The 13,281-nt window shown below is 42.1% G+C and overlaps 1 protein-coding gene across 1 annotated transcript in view; it reads right to left on the bottom strand.

Moving 5' to 3' along the window:
• Positions 1 to 8,777, bottom strand: part of slc2a15a (solute carrier family 2 member 15a) — a 77,869-nt gene extending 69,092 nt beyond the window's left edge. The window contains 1 exon segment of the mRNA XM_063874517.1: positions 8,601 to 8,777. Coding sequence (XP_063730587.1) covers positions 8,601 to 8,645 — 45 coding nt within the window. The 5' untranslated portion in view covers positions 8,646 to 8,777.
• Positions 8,778 to 13,281: the final 4,504 nt, after the last annotated feature.

Raw genomic sequence — 13,281 nt, 5'->3', positions numbered from 1 at the left:
TGGTAACAACAACAACAACTCTCTTTTAATATTTGTAGTAAGTGCTACATAAGTAGATGCTACTACTTGTGTGTTCATTGGATAGTATTGGCACATGATTGTGATGTCACTGGGTATAAGACCGTTAGAGTCACGCCCATTGTTGGTTCAGTTCTCATGTCACTTGACCTGTGTACAATTAAAAAAACTATGCCGAGATATGGCTGAATCGAACCGTGAGAATAGTCACCTTTCCGCTGCAGATAGACAAAAGGTATAAGTCAAATCTGTTAACATAGTGGAAACATGTCGCTTCCACCAGAAGAGTCAGTATGACTTTATTTAGCGTGAATTTCCTGTTCGGAAAGTGACTCTATACTGAGAGTAGCAGTTTTATTTAGGAATTCTTAGCATCCCCTTCCTGTCCTGAGAGTGGAGGTGTCCTCAGAGAGGAGGTGTCCTGAGATTGGTGCCTGCAAACAGGCTCTCGTGAGCAAATGTGTTAGCATTCGCGCTAGCATTATTTACTTTGTATTTATCTTGTTTAAACTTAGCGATCTTATGTGTTAATATGTGTTTGTTATACTTGAATGTATGATATCAGTAAGTGCCAGTGGCGGCTCCTGAAAAAAATCTCAGGGGGGCCAATTTGGTGATTAAGGTGACCCATTCAATAGGTATATTCTACATTCTTCCGAAAATGGAGCCGAGGATGGCTGCCGTGTCTCGAGCTCCTCACCAACTCCACATCTTAGTGTTTTCATTGTTTTACTTTGTTGGTTGTTTTTAACTTTTTTTGCAACATGCAAACCGCCCAAGCGAGCCCTATCATCCAATATGATAGAGAACAGCTTTTACACATCAGGTCGCTGGTGGACAGCAATAATCCACGACGACCTGCAAACAATGGAGAGTCTCCGTGTTTACTTGCTGGAGCTCTACCTGTGGAGCGCAGGAGGAAGAGACCACGAGGTTCCCGGGCCGGGGTCCTGGTCAGGCTGAGGAAACGTGAAAACAGGCCTCCTCTACCGAGTTTACTTCTGGCAAATGTCCAATCCCTGGATAATAAGCTGGACGAACTCCGAAGCAGGGTGGCATTTCAACGGGACATTAAGACCTGTAATGTTTTGGTTTTCACGGAGACTTGGCTCGACCACACGATACCGGACGCCGCCATTGCTCCACACGGATTCTCCATTCATCGCCAGGACCGGACAATAAACTCAGGGAAGAGCAAGGGAGGAGGTGTCTGCTTCATGATTAACAACAACTGGTGCTCAGATGTGGAGATCATTTCTTCGGACTGTTCTCCCAGCCTAAAGCACATCATGATCGGATGCCGGCCTTTTTATCTGCCGAGGGAGTTCACATCGGTTGTTCTAACAGCAGTGTGTGTTCCGCCGCACGCTGACAACAACACAGCGCTGGAGGAGCTGTATGGGATTATCGACAGGACAGAGACTTCTCGGCCAGAGGCCGCATTTATTGTGGCCGGGGATTTTAACAGAGCCAACATGAAGAAAGTCCTGCCGAAATACTATCAGCACGTCAGCTGCCCCACGCGCGGTGGAAATACACTGGACCATGTTTACACTCCTTTCCGGCATGGATATAAAGCCCTCCCCCGCCCCCCCTTCGGCAAGTCAGACCACATATCTCTTCTTCTGCTCCCCGCTTACCGGCAGAGACTGAAGAGGGACCGACTTGTGACGAGGACAGTGCAGCGTGGGTCGGAGCAGTCTGACTCTGCTCTGTGCCACTGCTTTGGCATCACGGAGTGGTGTGTGTTTGAGGAGGACGACATAAACACACACACTGACGCGGTCATTTGCTACATCGGCAAATGCATCGATGACGTCATGCCGCGGATTACTGTACGGACATTCCCAAATGAGAAGCCCTGGATAAACGGCGAGGTCCGAGCTAAACTTAAAGCACGGGCCATCGCGCACAGCGGCGGTGATTTGGATGAGTACAGGAATTCCAGGTATGCACTCCGGAGAGCTATTAGCAGTGCGAAAACACAATACAGGGACAAGGTGGAGTCGAACTACAAGGGCTCCAACGCCAGAAATATGTGGTCTGGACTAAAAACAATAACAGACTACAAAAGGACAACGAGTGGTGCTGAGGAAGTGTCTGCATCTCTCCCAGATGAACTGAACACATTTTATGCACGCTTTGAGAAGCCCCCGGCTGTGGAGGCACAAAAGGCCCAGGATCCCTGCTCACTGGTTTTAACCAGTGCAGATATGTGTAGATCTCTGAAAAGGATCAACACACACAGGGCTCCTGGACCTGATGGCATCCCTGGCCGTGCTCTCAAGGTGTGTGCAGTTCAGCTGGCAGATGTGTTCACGGACATTTTCAATAGGTCACTGCTCCAGTCTGTAGTCCCCACATGTTTTAAAGAGTCCATCATTGTCCCTGTCCCCAAAAAGACAAAACCCATCTGCCTCAATGACTACCGCCCAGTTGCACTCACCTCCATCATCATGAAGTGCTTTGAGCGGTTAGTCAAAACTGTTATCACCTCCTCCCTCCCTGACTCACTGGACCCACTGCAGTTTGCCTACAGAGCAAACAGGTCCACGGATGATGCCATCTCCCTCACCCTCCACACTGCCCTCTCACACCTGGACCAGAGGAACACTTATGTGAGAATGCTGTTCATTGACTACAGTTCAGCATTCAACACCATTGTGCCCTCCAAGCTCATCATTAAGCTCAGGGACCTTGGGCTCAACAGCGCCCTCTGTGACTGGATCATGAGCTTCCTAACGGGCAGATCCCAGGCAGTGTGGATGGGGAACATCACATCCTCCACCTTGACCCTCAACACCGGAGCCCCTCAGGGTTGTGTGCCCAGCCCTCTCCTCTACTCCCTGTTCACGCACGACTGCGTGGTCACACACAGCTCCAACACCATCATCAAGTTTGCTGACGACACGACCGTCATCGGCCTGATCACAGACGGCGACAAGACAGCATACAGAGAGGAGGTCAGAGCCCTGACATCTTGGTGCCAGGACAACAACCTCCATCTCAACGTCAGCAAAACAAAGGAGCTGATTGTGGACTACAGGAAGAGGCAGAGAGAGGCACCCACACCCATCACCATCGACGGGACTCCTGTGGAGAGAGTCAGCAGCTTCAGGTTCCTCGGGGTAAACATCAGTGAGGACCTGACATGGACACATCACACCAGGGTCATATCCAAGACGGCTCGACAGCGGCTCTTCTTCCTCCGCAGACTGCGGAAGTTCAACATGGACTCCAGGATACTCTGCAACTTCTACAGGTGCACCATCGAGAGTATCCTGACGGGCTGCATCACCGCCTGGTATGGCAGTTGCACCGCCCTCAACCGTAAGACTCTACAGAGGGTGGTGAAAACTGCTCAGCACATCACCAGGACGGAGCTGCCATCCATGGAGGACCTCTACACCCAGCGGTGTAGGAAGAAGGCCGGTAGGATATTAAAGGACCCCCATCACCCCAGCAACAATCTGTTCTGTCTGCTGCCGTCTGGCAGACGGTACCGCAGCATCCGGACCAAGACCACCAGACTCAGAGACAGTTTTATACCACAGGCTATAAGACTGCTGAACTCCTGAGCTCTGTGAATGTCTACTCACATCTGTTTATAGTACACACATACATATATATATATATATTATACACATCTGCCATACATATCTGTTTATAGTACACACATCTATATATGATACATATCTGCCATATACATCTGCTATACGTAATATATGCATCTGTCCATACCTCCTCATTCAACAGTGTAAAGTGTTTAAATACTCTCAATGTATTCCACATATGTATATATTTCACATCCTCAAATCTGTATTGTTGATATTGTAAATATTCTTCTCTCTTTTTGCACTATTTTATTCATCTTATTTGCACCATGTATGTTGAGTTGTTGGAGGAGCATGGGATATAAGATTTTCATTGCCAACATTTACGTTGTATATTCTGTGCATATGACCAATAAAACCTTGAAACCTTGAAACATTAAAGAAGACCATATCAATTTGGTTTTAGATGATTAACTCAGACAGAGATCCCTCTTGTGTCCACTAGATGGTAACACACAATGAGAGTAGTAAGTGACTTGATCAACGAAGCTGCCCGCTTTTTTTCTCAGTTACGTATGACGAAAGCGCGTAAGTGCAAGCCCCCCTGGAACCCATAGAGATTCCATTGAAAGCTCTGATATTTGAAAACAAAAAACATTTTAGATGAGAGTATGAGAGACCCCTGGGGCGATTTTCAACCTGACTGAAATCGCACTTAAAGGGGCCGGACCATGTGAAGCACAACTTTAGTCTGATTGGACAAGGACGTTTTTGACAAATCGAACGTCTAGAATACTGATTACGACTGTTGCTGTATTAGAAAAAAAATTCCCTCCTTTTCCTGTTGGAAGTTTTTTTTATAGTTTCACTCCGTTTGATTGTCAGTTGACTGCACAGAAGTCAATAAAGGAGCATGGCTGCTCATTCCCTGGCTCTCAAAAGAGGTTGGCTAATCCATGTTGACACTGACACAGTACAACACATAGAGAGAACAGTACAATAATTATGTCTTAAAAGCAAGCGAAACAGCAAAGGACAGAAGAACAACAATTTTGTAAGACACAAATAAAAAGATAGAAAAGGAAAGACATGTGGCATATGACTCGGCAAACAGCTAATGACAAAGCACAAAAGCGGGTAAAAATACGCTAAGCTTAGGACAAAAAGGCTCCAGATACCAAACAACGATACCAAACTCTGACAGTGTTCTTATATTAATATTCACTTTGTCCTAAATTATCCAACAGAGGTAAAAATTGCAAAGGCAAAACAAAGAGACTGAGAGATTATCCAGAGGCTCTGCCTGCAGATGTATGTTAGAACTAACACAGACAGACCTGATGCCTGGCACAAGCCATCTGTTCCAACTGGCATCATAAAAAGAGAGGCATATGCAGTGGAAGACAGACGGTGGTTGAAGATGAGGACAGGGACAATGTAAATGTGTATCATAACAGGACCATTATGTTTCAAGGAAATGACGCCAGCCTCAGTTCTGTCCAGGAAGACTTTAGCACGATAAAGCCCCGGCAGAGATGACAAATAAACACAGGGATATACATAGATTAGTGGTATTTCTGAAACATGTGAATATAAGACAAATCTTTGGGTAAAAGTTGATAACCTGACATTTGACATCATTTAGGTTTGACCCATCATTGTGAAAATATTAAGTCCCAAGCTCCTCCAACAATGCAACATATTTATACAAGACAAATTCTAAAAATAAATAAAAATAGGGCAGGCAGAAGTCTATATACACATAAGTAGAATATAAGATATACAAGAACAGAAGGTAAAATTAAATATTGTACAGTAAGACGAAATTAAATACAGTTTTTTACACTGATAACTATTTAGATAAATAAATCCTAAGATGACAACAGATGAATGCTTATGGAGGCACGTGTACTAAAAAAGACGAACCCAGGACAATATCAGAAGGACATTACATATAATTAATAATATAAATGAATGTAATTTAGAATAAATATTAGTTGGACTAGATGCAGAAAAAGCATTTGACTGTGTGAATTGGAATTTGTACAAGGATACATTTGTATTTACTTTTGTAAAAACTATACAAGCTCTACATGATAGCCCCAGTGCGAGACTCAAAGTTAATGGAGTCGTTTCAAATTCCTTTGCTTAGAACAGAGAGCAACAGGTCTGCTCAATCAACCCTCTCTTGTTTGTAATCTTTATCAAACCTCTCAGCCAGTGGATTATTCAGAGTAACAATGTGTAGGGGATAGCAATGAATGGGTGTGAACAAAGGATCGCCTTCCTTGCTGATTGGTGCATTTATCCAGCACAGAACATTCTCTGGTACAGTTATTTTCCCTTTTTTCCAGTATGGGTCTTTCTCTGGATATAAGCTAAATGTTTTGCAAACACAAATCTTGAGTTCAGTACTGTCCCTCAGAAAATATTGAAATTGATTAAATTGTTTAAATTGAGGTGCGATGCTAAATTCATGAGGTACATGGGGGTAAATATTCCAATAGATTTGACAATATTGTTCTCACTTAACTACCTCCCACATAAAGATAGGGGACCTTGTTCCTTTTCTCAATTTGAGTTCTTGCATTGAATTGGTCAAAATGGTTATTTTGCAGAGAGTATCTCTTCCAGTCTCTTCCACTAGAACTATCTGACCAACAATTTCAGGAGTGGTCAGATAGTTTAAAAGCTGACTGTATTAATGCTGGAATGATACGTTGATACAGTATGTCGGGGAAATCCAAAGAACGTAGCTAGATGGAAGGAGACTGAGATTGCTGTATCAGAAGAATTTCCAATTCAAGCTGCAACTGGGGATAAAGTCTTGATGAATGAACTAAACAAACTGGGAAACCCATGGATCTGTATGTCGAGTTGTGGAATAGAGTGGTTGTTGAAAATCACTTGAAGGAGGCTGTGAGAGTGATAAGATGGGCTGCGTATGATTCATTGTTGTGTCTGGAAGATGGGGCGCAAGATTTAGGGGTTGGGCTGTACAAGGCCTGGCAGCATACTGCACATTTTTTCATAAGGGTTCCATGAACAGCTTTTAGAATCTGAAGAGGCAGTTTGGCCTGAAAAGTGATGATTTGTACAATGATCAAATTCAGAGGGAGAGTACACAAGTGAATTGCTATGACATTTTGTTAAGAGTTTTGAAAGATGCCGATCTTTAGGGTTCAAACCAGAAAGTTATCTCAAAAATGTATATGGGTTTCCAACAAACAAAAGTTAACTCGCTGTATGTCCAACAACAATGGGAAAGGGAAGGAAACTTAGTTCTGGAGGAAGAAGATTGGGAGAATCACAGAAGACACAAAGGAAGACGTCAAGTTCAACTTAATGGAGAGAGTTTTGTTGGAAAAACCTTCAAAGATTTGTCATTACTCTAACCCCCAAAAGAGACACTAAACCAAATCCTCTCCATGCTGGCGACAGTGTGGATGCCTTGAGGCAAACCATTTTCTCATATTCTGGTCTTGCACATCATTGAATCCATTCTGGCAGGAGGTTCGTGGAGTTTAAGGAAAGGTTTTTCAGATACCATTTAAATTTGAATCTTTATATCTGGGTGCTTAACCATCCGATGTTTCCTCTTATGATTCATATTTATTTCGAATCGTGAGTGCTGCCCGCAAGAACGCCATAACTAGAATGTGGTTGAAACATTGTTTATGATATGTTTAAGATGGAAAGGATAAGTTTTGCTTTGAGATTGCAACAGGGGATTGTTTTAAAAAGATGGGAAAGATGAATGATGTTACACAAGTACGAACGACGTACGAACGACCGTGTTCATGTTCATATCAGCCAAATATAAAGACTAATATTATCTGTATGCTGTTATGTTCTTTGGACATTGTTTCCAGACAGGGCTGTAACTTTGTTGAAATGAGGCTAACAAAGGATTTATAACATAACATTCCCACACACTGTATATGATAATTAGACATACAATAAATGAAGCAATCATTTTTTTAAATGTCACGTTACTGTTACACTATAATTGTGTAATTGCTAACTTAGTGATGTAGTTTTGCACAACACACATGAGAGAAGATTTGGTAGAAATATTTAAGATTGAGAGTAAACATACTTTGTTTAATAGCATGTTTCCAAATGTGATCCAGTGTGATATAACTCGCATGTTGACTTAATGTTCTTTCAAGCTGCTTTTTAATGTGTGCTACGAGAATCAGAATGAGAAGCAGGTTTATTCCCAAGTAGGTTTAAATGCCAGGAATTGGCCTTGGTTTACAAGATGCATACAGGAACACAGTTAGAAAAGATACATTGTAAGAAAAGGACCTAAAAAATAAAACATTTACAATAAAATGTTTTAAAAGAAATAGTAAAACATTCAAATTAAATATTCAACACTTACATGAAATATAGATAGACCTGCTAAAATAAAACTGAAGAAAATAAAGTACACACAGTTGTGGAAAGCTGTGCGGATATAAGAGGTATGTTATACTGTCTTCTGTAAATGACTCAATGTGCCCTACTCAAAGCCAACCCTCTTAATGTTGGGTTTGTTTCATGCCCACCAGCTCTGCATGGACCTTTTGTGTGTCAGGATGCGTATCAGACCCCTCTTGTTGAACTTTTAGCTGCCTTCAGGTGTGTGTGCTTTGCTGCACTCCCTGTCTCCAGTCCTCCTTCTGTTTCTCCCCTCGGCTTCACTCCTTTAGACTCTCTACTCTGTTACCCTGCAAAAAATAAGGTCCTTTATTTGAACTCCAGCCTTCTGCCTCTTGGTGTCTCACGCTCAGGTCCACTAGCTCAGCCTCAACAGTTTAAATAGTTCAACAGTTTAGGTTTTGATTGTCATAGTACATTTTTGTAAGATTTGGTGTCCTCCTTCTAAGATCTGATTAGCTGTTATTGAGTGCTGTTGAAGTTTGAAAGCAGGTAGCAAATGCTATAAGCTGTGGGGCCTCTTAGTCTGAAACAATAGGGTTTCAGTCAGCTGACGGCCTGGCACTGGTTCTGACCTCATTCATGCAGCCAGTCTGAACTTACCGATGTGATTCTCCCCGACGACGGAATTAAAACCTCCTCAGCCATTTAAGAAATCTGTCCTCCAGTCCCACACAGCAAACGGCGGTGCTTCTCTCTACACTGCAGAGGATCGCATGCTTGTAGTAGCAGGCGTGGTTTCACGGGGTCCACCAAGCTGCACGGTAAAGTGGAGGAGCAAGTTCATGTGCACACTGCTGGCCTCTCCCAAAGGCCCAGTAACAAGCACACAGTGTCATCACATGACGGAGGGCAGCATGACACACGAGAGGAAAACCTTCAGGAAGCAATTAACTCTAAGTGAATTTACATAGAAAGAGAGAGAAGAGAAGAGGAAAGGAGAAGAGGAGAAATAAAGAGAGGAGAAGATGTGAGGTGATGTGAGGAGAAGTGAAAAGGAGATGAGGAGAAAACAAGAGAAGTGGAGGGAACTATAGAAGAAGAGAATTTAAAGCAGTGGGGGAAATGAACTAAAGGAGGAGGTGAGGAAAGAAAATAGTGCGAAAGGGAAGAAGAAAAGGACACAAGAAAAAGAGGAGCTGAAGTGCGGAGGACAAGAAACAAGAGAGAGGCAAATAAACCAGAATTAGAAGCTTAGAGTGTAGATCAAAAGGAAAGGAGAGAAGAGGAAATGTGGGTGGAATGCATTTACACTGCAATAATTACGCAAAATAAAGTATATCATATTTGATGATAAAGCATGCCTTGCCCTTCAAAGTAAACTTTGGTTTGCACTTCTTACTTCTGTACTATGTGATTGCTATTTTATCTTGCATCAAACATTGCTCACTGCTGCAAACAGTGTTTTCTGTGACTGATTATTGGGTAACAATCAGCCGCCCAGCATTATCAACGAAATCCTATGACTTTAGCTTCATGCTGCAGTATGAAAGGCTGGTTTTGTTCAGAAACTCCTGCCCTTTGGCACTGACATTTCTCTATTAGCGAACTGCACTCAGTTATTTTATCAGAAGCATGCACGTCAAAATTCCACCAACTGCATCTCACAAGCAGAGACAAGCACTATCAGGTAATTACAGTCCAATTTTATTTTGTGGATTGGTATTATACCTGTAATTACAAACCCTTATTTAAATAAACAGCAATCATGTCAATCATGCTTTAGTTAGCGTAAGCAAACATTATACGGTATAGATTGTGAGTGACTAAAACAATTCCTTGTGATACTGTATTAAAAAGATGGTCAACATGTAATACTTAAAGAGCCTTTCAGACCCTTAAAATCACCGTCAACATCTTTTGTCAAGTTACGTTAACAACAATTAGTAATGCAGCTTCATTGCAGGTTTCCCTGCTTCACTTCACATTGTTCATCATATTCACTGTGATGAATAGATTACAATTGATGCTTAAGAGTCTGCCATTTGATTTTCATGCCATATGGTAATGCATAGAAGCCAGCAGCCTGGACGAAAATAAAAGTAATCAAATTTCAAGAACAATACAGCAAGCATTTTAGACAAGTCACTAAAAATGGACTGCCACAAATCCTCAACATGGATTCATCCACTGCTGAAAATGGCCTGATCAACTTGCTGTTTCCTCTCCATGTGTGTATGATTATGATTAACTGAGTCTTTAAAAGAAAATCAAACCAAACATAGCACACAAAGTAAGGAAATGTGTGTTTCTTAGATACATTCTTTGCTGTAACAATACTTCTTGGCAATAAATCTTATACTGTTGGAATGCCTGTTTATTTCCCTTTCAGATGGTGCCACATTTGTGAGGAACATGCATTTGTGGGAGGAGCAGCAGAGCTGAGTATGTGGGTTGCACCCATGAAAAATGGGACAAATCTCCTCTTCCAAACAGCTTGTTCTGCTGTTGACTCTTTTGGTGTTGTTTGGTGGATTGGATGATTGAAGTCTGATGAAACCAGACATATTGGCAACTATTTATTTTTAAAACAATGTATTCATTTAACAAGCAGCCTGAGTAACGTGTGGAAGAACCATACACAGCCACAACCTCCTCTGCTGGTCTGCAGCCTGGTTCAATGCTGTGGGATGAGATCTCAAAGCAAACACCTTGTATGTGTAAACCTACTTGGTAATAAAAAAAGAGTCAGTAGGAACAGAAAAACAAAGCTGTTTGGCAGAGAAGATTTTCAAATCTTTATGGGCGCAACCCACATACTCAGCTCTGCTGCTCCTCCCACAAATGCATGTTCCTCACACATGTGGCACCATCTGAACGTTAAGAAAACAGCTTTCCAAAGGTATACGATTTATTGCCAAGAGGTATTGTTACCTCAAAGAAAATATATACCAAACACATATTTCCTAACTTTTTGTGATATGTTTATATATGCAGTACACTGTTTATAAGTCTTTGTGTTTAAGCGCTTATTTATAAGCTAGCTCAGCCTTTTGTGCACAACCATAGGAAGGCCAACACAATGAACTCGCATCATAGACTTCGCTAGCTCTCAACCACCAATCAGAATACACCTTCCTGTTGATGTGCAAAAGTCCAAATGAGTCTGCCCATTTTGCAGCCTCTCAAGCCTTAATCACTGTCCGTAACCCTCTGGAAGTCAAAAGGCCTTCCATGTTAGGGAACCCGGTATCAGGCTCACCCAGTCCTCGTTAGGCCAGCTAGGCTGCACAGCAATTTTCTCAGATATTTAAAAAAAACTACTTTTGACCACTGACATTCTCAAGAACAATTGGAGGCTTTTCAAATGTGTATTTTCCGTGAAAAATTGGCAAGACAGTACTGTTTCTATGCCAACATTTCAAATAACCAGTATTTATAGTTTCTCTGTCAGTGTGTGTGTGTGTGTGTGTGTGTGTGTGTGTGTGTGTGTGTGTGTGTGTGTGCCACTGACTGTCCTTTATTCCACATACTTTCCCTTCTCATGAGTTGAGCTCCAGGTTAATCATTAGTCGACAGATTGAATTGAAAGCAGTGCTTCTCATATTAAGCTAATATGAGAAGCAAACAAATTCACGGAGCCTGAATTGTTCTGAATCACTTTGTCTCAATATCTGTAACACACAATGAGTAAGGTGACAACATTAGGATCAAATGACAGGAGGTGCATGAAAATGTGCAGTTGTTTTTAATGTTGACATTCAGTTTGTACCTTCAGTTAGATTAAAATTAATGTTTGGAGCAATTCAGCACAGACCATAGAGTCACAATGGCCACATTTATGGGATGTACACCCGGTCCAAATAGGTCTCTGTTCTGCTTTTTTATCTGGGAGTGATGCACTCAATATCCTCCCCCCATCTGCTGTACTAGTGTACATTGATATTGGGTAAAAGTGCAGTTGTTCATCTTTCTGTCATGTCCTTTTGTCCATTTGCATGAGTATATGCACGTGGTACTCTTCAATAGTTCCTACACAGACATTTTCTGCCCAGACTTTACTTGTAGATGAAATGGGAGCTAAATCCTAAAAGTTCATAGTAAAATAGCAAATGACGTCACTTCAAACTACAGAATAGTGTACTGTTAACCTAATACAGCAATAAACCTCTCAAGGTAAAAGCTTCTTAATCCAGTGGCATTATTCTCCCCTCATGCAATGTTTGGTTGGCTTGGTCACGTCAATACATGGCACAGTATTAGACACTCAGGGGATCAGAGGGAGCGAATGTTATGAGCCGGCTGGATTATAACTATTCTTTGTTTACATGTCTTTTATATACATGTCAGTTCATAGCTTATATTTATCTAAAATTCAGCTCAATACAACTTCTGACAATACTGTAGCTCTCACAGATCTTCAATGTTCTCCTATTGCTTTGAGGATCAAAACAAATATCCTCCAAGTGCTTTTAAAGTCGGGTGAGATATTGCACCTAAGTTGGCCAAGTAATTGGTTATTATATATCAGAACTTTACACATCATGAAACCTCTCTTTCACTTTGATTGCTACATTAGCTTCCACATAGATGCATGAGGTCTCTCTACACCAGCTGCACTCCTCCAGTCAGCTTCATTCTGTCTTCATGTTGGATCACAGGCATCCTTTTACTCCTCATCTGTCCAGATTTAAAAGGACTATTCTACACTTTAATTATCTTCCCTGCCCAGGAGGCGTAGTCTGTAGTAGTTCTTTGAACCAAAGGGTCGCCGGTTCACGTCCCCGGTCGGACTGAAGAGGTGGCAGTTCTCCTCCTGGTCATTGCCGAGGTGCCCTTGAGCAAGGCACCGAACCACCCCACCACCGCTCCCCGGGTGCTGTTCAATAGCTGCCCACTGCTCCTAGTACTAGGATGGGTAAAATGCAGAGGTTACATTTTGTGTGCGCTGTATTGTGTACTATACATGTATGAGAAAAATAAAGCAGGACCGAGAGGGGTTTCATTTACATTTAAATATCATGCAGCTGCTCACCGTACAGTTATTTCATTGCTCTCTTCTATTGGCTGCTTCCAGTTTAGTACTGCTCACATTCACTTCAACCACTGTTTCTTTCCCATTTTGAGTATACAGTACGGTTTAATTATAGATATCAAACACAATTATACTTTAGTGTTACATTCATCTTCTCTCTCTCTCTCTCAGACACACACACACACACACACACACACACACACACAAACACACACACACACACACACACACACACACACACACACACAAACACACACACACAAACACAAACACACACACACACACACACACACACACACACAAACACAC

This window comes from Eleginops maclovinus, chromosome 22 (assembly GCF_036324505.1).
Source record: "Eleginops maclovinus isolate JMC-PN-2008 ecotype Puerto Natales chromosome 22, JC_Emac_rtc_rv5, whole genome shotgun sequence".
Taxonomy (NCBI): domain Eukaryota; kingdom Metazoa; phylum Chordata; class Actinopteri; order Perciformes; family Eleginopidae; genus Eleginops; species Eleginops maclovinus.
The sequence above is the reverse complement of the archived record's forward strand: the minus strand, read 5'-3'. Positions and strand labels throughout refer to the sequence as shown.